Below are 6,727 nucleotides of genomic sequence, written 5' to 3' on the forward strand. Positions count from 1 at the left end.
TAACAAAAGAGAAGTTTTAGCTTTCTTAGATAACAAAGGTTTGAATTCAAAGCACATTTTTAGAGTACACAAAACAAATTGAAATGCACTGAGCTAGAGATCCCTGAAAACTGAGACTTTTACTCTTACATTTGGTTGATGGAATCTCGATTGATATTCTAATGTTACATAGTTTCTGAAACTAGCAAGAGCAATAAATGAGTAGAGTACATAGAGAGGCACATTGATCCTTCTACCTCTCTTTGAGTTCTTGTTCAAACTGTAACAGCTTTTCACGCAAGGGTTGTAAGAAAGACTTCAAATCCTTGGTAATACTCTGCTTATCTTGGTGTGGCAAATCACTGCCTCCACTTATATTCACGGTAAGCTGCAAACATACATGGCAAAAGAATTGTCAGAATATGGTTATAAAAACCCAGCTGCAATGGCTTCAAGTAGAAAGCACAAAAATTCTCACACAGAATCAGCCATTTGACACGGAGAAGAAAATATGTAAAGGCTTTAAAAAAAAACCAAAATAGAGTGCTCGAACAGCAACTACTTGCTACAACCAGCAAGTTATGACAACCATCTACACAAACTTGTTGGGACCATACTAATTAACAAGGGTACTTTAAAATACCAAATTCAGTATAAACCTTTTTACAGCTGTTTACGCTAATCGTACATTTGTATAACAATGGTACAGGGAAGGAAGAGGAGGGTAAAGGGAAGGGAAGGGAGAGAGGATTTATTAGGTATATCAAGAGAGAGCAGAAAATGTAATACTCCCACAATTCCCTTCCCCTTTACCCATTCTATTTCCAAATAATAAACTGGATTCCTTACTTCCCTCCTTTTCTTCCAAAATCTTAATGAATATATACTCTGTATTTCATACTAATTAACAAGGGTACTTTAAAATACCAAATTCCTCCAGGAGGTACCTCTAAGGCTCTAATAACTGCCATTTAAATGAAGCCAAATAGCTCATTGCCCCAACTCTGCATAACTTTCCGAAGTACTTCCACAACTATTATAAGTTATAACGATGTCAACTCTTTAGGCATCATAAGTAATTAAGTAGCCATAGGGCCTTGGTCTATGAACTATGAAAATTTTATAATAGTTCACAATCTAAGAAGTCTTCTGAGGAGTTAATCCAAGTACTAGGTGATGAATGTCAAGATACATTAAGGGTAAGCATTTTCTATCTTTATCTGGAGAGCATAATTAGAATGTTGAAGACCACCTAGAGAAAACAGGCAGATATTAGAATATAGGAGAGCATCTTCGTCGGAAAATAAGAACTGGCATATGATGATCCCATATTGAAGTCTACTGACTCCTTTGATTGTGGACTTGTGGTACATAAACTTTCTATAATAATTGTAGCAAGTGATGGTGTTAGACGACACTATGAAATTCAGGACCAAATAGTGATCAGCTTAGTACTTGAAATAGAGAAACCAAAAATCAATAGGCCCCCGAATTGTAAACTAAACCAGCACCCTTCAGCCAAAACAAATAGTTTTCACAACAAGATGGTGAGTTGGACTGCAACTGCCAATAATTGAAATCATACAAATCTAAGAGAAAACTACCGCATAGCTAAATAAATTTAAAATGACAGCACACCCCCAAAAGAACCACCAAACACATTACATAAACAGGCAACTATAGATTTAGTCCCTAAAAAACCTTTAGATTTGGTCAATATATCAAATTACAGTTTTAAACAAAGTTTCAATTTACTGACATACTCATACCTCCAAGTCATCTAATTCACCATATGAGAACTCTGCAATTTCCAGATATCCCTTTATCTTCTTATTCTCTCCACCAACCTGCCATTCACCTGTTCCAAGTTGTCACATGATAATTTTATTAAAGAAAAAAACCTAAAAGTGGTATTCTGTGTAAGAGTGAATTTCTAAATGCCAACCTTTGACATCAATGGTTAACTCGTAAGTATAGCCAACACGTTTCTTGTTACGAACCGTCACCAAGTAGGCCTGTGTATATACATTTGACAAAACAGTAAGTTCATATTTCGGATAAAGTAAGCACTGATACTAAAATTAAGTATTTATTTTCCAACTGCCTATGGCCTAGTGCCCAAACTTCATACTAATAAGGTATTAACATTTATCGATATTATACATTTTCTATTTCCTATTTTCCTTTAATCTACTCGAGAACTCCCTTCATCCCAGTTTATGAGCCCAAGTTGGCAGGATATGCACATTAAAAGTCGACACACTTGGGGTTTTAGTTTGTGAAAAAGAATTCATAAAGGCATATAAAATGTGATGGAGTTGTGGATACTAATAACACAACTGTGTCAGGAAATCAAATCTTCATGCATGGGTACCTGAAGACAACCACATCCAAAACGAAAGCTCCTGTTCAAGGATTCATTAATCAATAAAGTGAAGCAGCTAAAGAACAACTAATTGCAGAAGATATATGAAGCTACAACTACAAAAGGTACTTTAAAAGAGGGTGTCGAACAATTTCAGATCCAAATCATAAGCTGAACATAGAAGCTAAATCTGAATTCTAAGAAACAAGTGTTGGATTGACATTCAAAGCCATTTTCAATCAGGATCAAAAATCAAATCCTTGGAAAAAAAGTTAAAACCTCGGATCAAAGTTACATCTTAACAAAGCCCTACCACTGGCATCATCATGTACATCAGATCATGTGTAAGTGTAAAATCCATTATTAGAGAGCAGTTTTACAATAACATCAAATACAATTTATCCCCTATATCCAAGAGCTTTACTCAATATTAAGTCCAGATTTTAATAGTCGAAAGTTGAAAAAGAAGCCCTCTCAGAGTATAAATTATTTGAATACACGTGAAAACAGGATACGTTCATTTTTATTCAATAAAATCAGCAATAATGCGGCGAAGATGTGCGCAAAGGCAATACTCACATCGCCTGAACATTTTGATACGTCACTTATTTCTGCTTTTCCATTAGTAAACTCCAGGGAGCCAATAGAACTGAGCAACTCCTGCAAAATGACACAAGGAGGAGCAGTGAGCAGCTAAAGTGCAAATAAAACAAACTGATACAACTGCATGTCTATTGGCAAGCCAATTAATCACCACAAAGATGTCAATATCATATCAACAGGCACAACAGCCAGGAGCATTTTACTAGAAAAGATACTCAGGATAAATCAATCAATCAATCAAAGCCTTAATCCCAAAAGTGGGGTCGGCTGCATAAACCAAAAGTGATTATTCCGTATAGTCATCCACAAAAATCTTCCTCTTCCATCCCTTACGATCAAATGCCTCATTCATGCAGATCCATATGCTTCATAATTCACATCCTTCCTAAATCCTCCCAACCATGTCATTTTTGGTCTTCCTCCACCTCGTTTAACCTCTCATACTCAGGATGGAAAAGGTGCCAAAGTTGTCTGCAATAACTTCAAGATTGGGATAAAGTATAAAACTAACATGAAAGAGGATTCCCCTTACGTACAGCAAAAAATTTATATTGTTTCATTTAACTTTATTTGCTACTACCTCCATCCTTTTGTATGTCCATTTTAAGATATTCCTTTTGAAGACGGAAAATTTGACCAAGTGCATCCATTAACATATAAGAAATTACATATTCGTGTAAGATCTTGTTAGATTTCACTCGATTTGTAGTCATTACCATTCCACAATTTTTTATAACACATCGCTGAAGATAATAAAGTGTAGATGTGTGCATTGAAAGGGTAAATGGAACAAACAAAAAGGAGCAGGTTGTAGAATATATTCCAATTAAATTTGTTTAGGCCTACTTGTTTTGGGCATCTAAATGAGTTCCAAGTTATATGGGTTAATTAAGGGAATGTTAAGTTCATAAAGTAAATATTTAGGGATCTGAGCAACGCGGCTATAGTAATAATATATCTAGCGTTGTGCTCTAAAGGTACATGTTTATTAAGTAAATTTGTGAATTGTGAGGTATGAACTTAATAAAGCTTGGATTCATGAGTGAATTCGGAGAATCCAGTTCAGTTTCTTGTTAATATGAAATTAGGTTTTTCAAATTTAGTGCCTTAATATTAATGGCTATTCAGAAAAGAGAAGGACGGAGCGAAGAAGTGGAAAAAATGCAAGGCTATTTCTCTTCCTTAAGAAATGGAAACATTATATGTTTGATATACATGAATGAACTTGCTTTCGTATTGGACATTTAGAAGAAGTAACAAAAGGAATTTATAAACCTAGGTTTAGTTGGAAATTATGAAATGGATACAATAATGCTTGCTTTGGGTTTGTACAGGTAAGACCGATACGCGGTGCATTGAATTCCCCAATCCCCACAAAAAAACCCTTAATTTCTTTATATACCCACACCTATAATTTTAATTTAGTGTAGAACTCAGGTTCACATTTCTAATTACATTCTAATCTAACTTGGTGAACTAAAAACCACCAGAAATACACTTGGAAATCACATCCTAAAACTACTTGAGCCCCAAAACCTAACTCGAGGTAGAACCGTCACTGCAGAGGAGGAGGACAGGAGTTCTTAATGTAACACACACACACGCACGCACACACACACAAACAAACAAACAAACAAAAACTTAATCTACAGACTGTGATAGACTCATCTTTGGGCCAGCCCATTAAGGTTTATCAGCGTAGGTCCAAGGTAAACAGTCCACAAATCAAACACAACGGTAAACAACAGGAGCAAGTAGCAGAAGTGGAGAAACATGGGAAGCAGTAGGAGTTGTCAAGATAGCCAAATTGGGAAAGAGACAAGCTTGAAAAAGATGAGACACCATTTTGTAACCATGGCAAAAAGATTGTTGTTCCCTAAGCTTTGTAAGTCAACTAGTATTAGCTTTAGGGTATTTTGGAGTTTGAGTATATATTGTAAGGAGGGAAGTATAGCCGTTTTCATCCAGAAATTAGTTGAGAGAATTCTCATGAGATTGGTAGCCTAAAGCTGCTTAGAGACTAATAGCCTCAGGCTATTGTATCTTGTAATTCCCTTGTCTTGTAAACTTTTGACTTCCCAGTTAATCGAAAATCACTCAAGCTTTCCCTTAATTTGCATTAAAATATCTTTAATTATAGTGTTAGAAAAACGGTCTCTAACACAGACCCAAGAGAAATTTCATGTCAATTTAAGGTAATACGTGACCATGTTCACAAAAGGAATGTAAAAAAGGGAAGGAAAGAGACGGTGTTGACTAGAAATAAGCCCTCTTTCTTAAAAACATCAAAACTCATACATTTATAAGATATATGTGGCAAGTTCCAGTTAACAGGAGGCAGGCAAATCACAAATAAACGGCCAAAGCACAAAGATTATAATTTGTTTGTGGAGAACAAACCATAATCCTTTCAGTTGACCATTTGTTAAGGTTCTTCTCCTCCCATGTTCCAGCCTAAAACAAGTATATAAATCAAACATTAGCAAAGTTCAACAAGCATAATGTAACTAAGATAATAAAGTAGATCAACAAAAAGGACGACAACTATAGCAGATTAAAATTTTAGAAAGCCAGATATGGAATCACAAGTCTGTTACTTTTGCCGGCATAAATCAGCACAATAACCTTCTAAGGCTGCCTCATCAGAAAGTAGAACAAGACTAATTTTTTACAAGGAAAATTACTGAACCGCAAAAGCAATATCCAACTAACAGTATTTATAGATTTTTTCGACACCCCAACTTAACGACTCAATCATTGAATGAGTAACACCAGGCATTAACAAATAACTCTTTGTCACTAACAATAGGTTTGTTTCAACAAATGCCTTCTTAAGTACATTAGTTAACAAACTCATACAACAAAACAAGCATACTTGCAAGTTACAAGAAACCTCCATTCATTGTAATCAACCTTTTTCACAATTAACCTAGCAATCCAGCATAATAGTATAAGTACAAAATTACTAGAATACTCTAGCCAATACCATCCAAACAGAGAATTTAACAATTAACATACATTGTGTCAAAAAAAATAAAATATTATACATCATCTCTTACTTCAATAATATCACATTAATCATAAAAAAAATTCTAAGAAAACACATAATTGAATATCCATTGCGTTTCAAATTAATTGCAACATTAACAGTGATCAAACTTTACAAACATTAACCATATTTTGACACTAGCATATACCCGTAAATAAAAACATATCACGTGGGATCTTATTAATTCATCGTTTAAATTCTAAAAATACCGACTTTTACAATTTTTATTAATACGCAATTAAAGATATTAATTATCAAAGCGATACCGTATTCCAAACAGAACCAAGCACAGGGGCATGTTGTTTGGAAACATCCTGAGGAGAAAGCATCTTAGGAACAGGCGCAGGAGCAGCCTCCGACGTCGTTTCTCTCACCCAATAAGTGTAAGAAGATGTCTGCTTTTCCGACACAGCTCCACCCTCCATTGTAGAAACTCTTTCCTCTTCAACCCCAACAAATTGAAAACCCTAATTTGAAAATTACAAGAATGTGGATCAGATTTAGGGGATTTGGGGAAGTGGGTATTGCAGATCTGATGAAGGAGGAGAGAGAAAAGAGGTTAAAAAGATGGTGGAAGTTCGGGAAGTTTCAGAGAGAGTGTGTTTGTGGGGGTGACGTTAGGGATTTGATGGATTCTGGAACTTTCTTTCCTACTTGTTTGGGGAAGATGACAGTCCAAGTTCACAGTCAACTCGATCTTTCCAAGCTTTTACATTGGTTGGTTGGGGCTT

The 6,727-nt window shown here is 35.3% G+C and overlaps 1 protein-coding gene across 1 annotated transcript; it reads right to left on the reverse strand.

Annotated features, from left to right (window-relative positions):
- Positions 1 to 6,727, reverse strand: LOC110683745. Its single transcript, XM_021860144.1, has 6 exons — positions 6,263 to 6,727; positions 5,348 to 5,401; positions 2,924 to 3,004; positions 1,925 to 1,994; positions 1,749 to 1,837; positions 1 to 367 (listed from the first exon to the last, which is right to left on the reverse strand). Exons 1-6 carry the CDS (start codon positions 6,419 to 6,421, stop codon positions 233 to 235), a joined length of 588 nt encoding a protein of 195 aa, XP_021715836.1. The 5' UTR covers positions 6,422 to 6,727; the 3' UTR covers positions 1 to 232.

The sequence above is a fragment of the Chenopodium quinoa genome, unplaced genomic scaffold (assembly GCF_001683475.1).
Source record: "Chenopodium quinoa cultivar QQ74 unplaced genomic scaffold, ASM168347v1, whole genome shotgun sequence".
In the NCBI taxonomy this organism is placed as follows: Eukaryota; Viridiplantae; Streptophyta; class Magnoliopsida; order Caryophyllales; family Amaranthaceae; genus Chenopodium; species Chenopodium quinoa.

Coding starts and splice junctions, on each gene's coding strand:
- LOC110683745 (XM_021860144.1), bottom strand. CDS start 6,421: ATGGAGGGTGGAGCTGTGTCGGAAAAGCAGACATCTTCTTACACTTAT. Junction 3,005..5,347: donor GGTCAACTGAAAGGATTATG/GTTTGTTCTCCA, acceptor GTCATTTTGCAG/GAGTTGCTCAGTTCTATTGG. Junction 1,995..2,923: donor TATCAAAATGTTCAGGCGAT/GTGAGTATTGCC, acceptor GTATATACACAG/GCCTACTTGGTGACGGTTCG.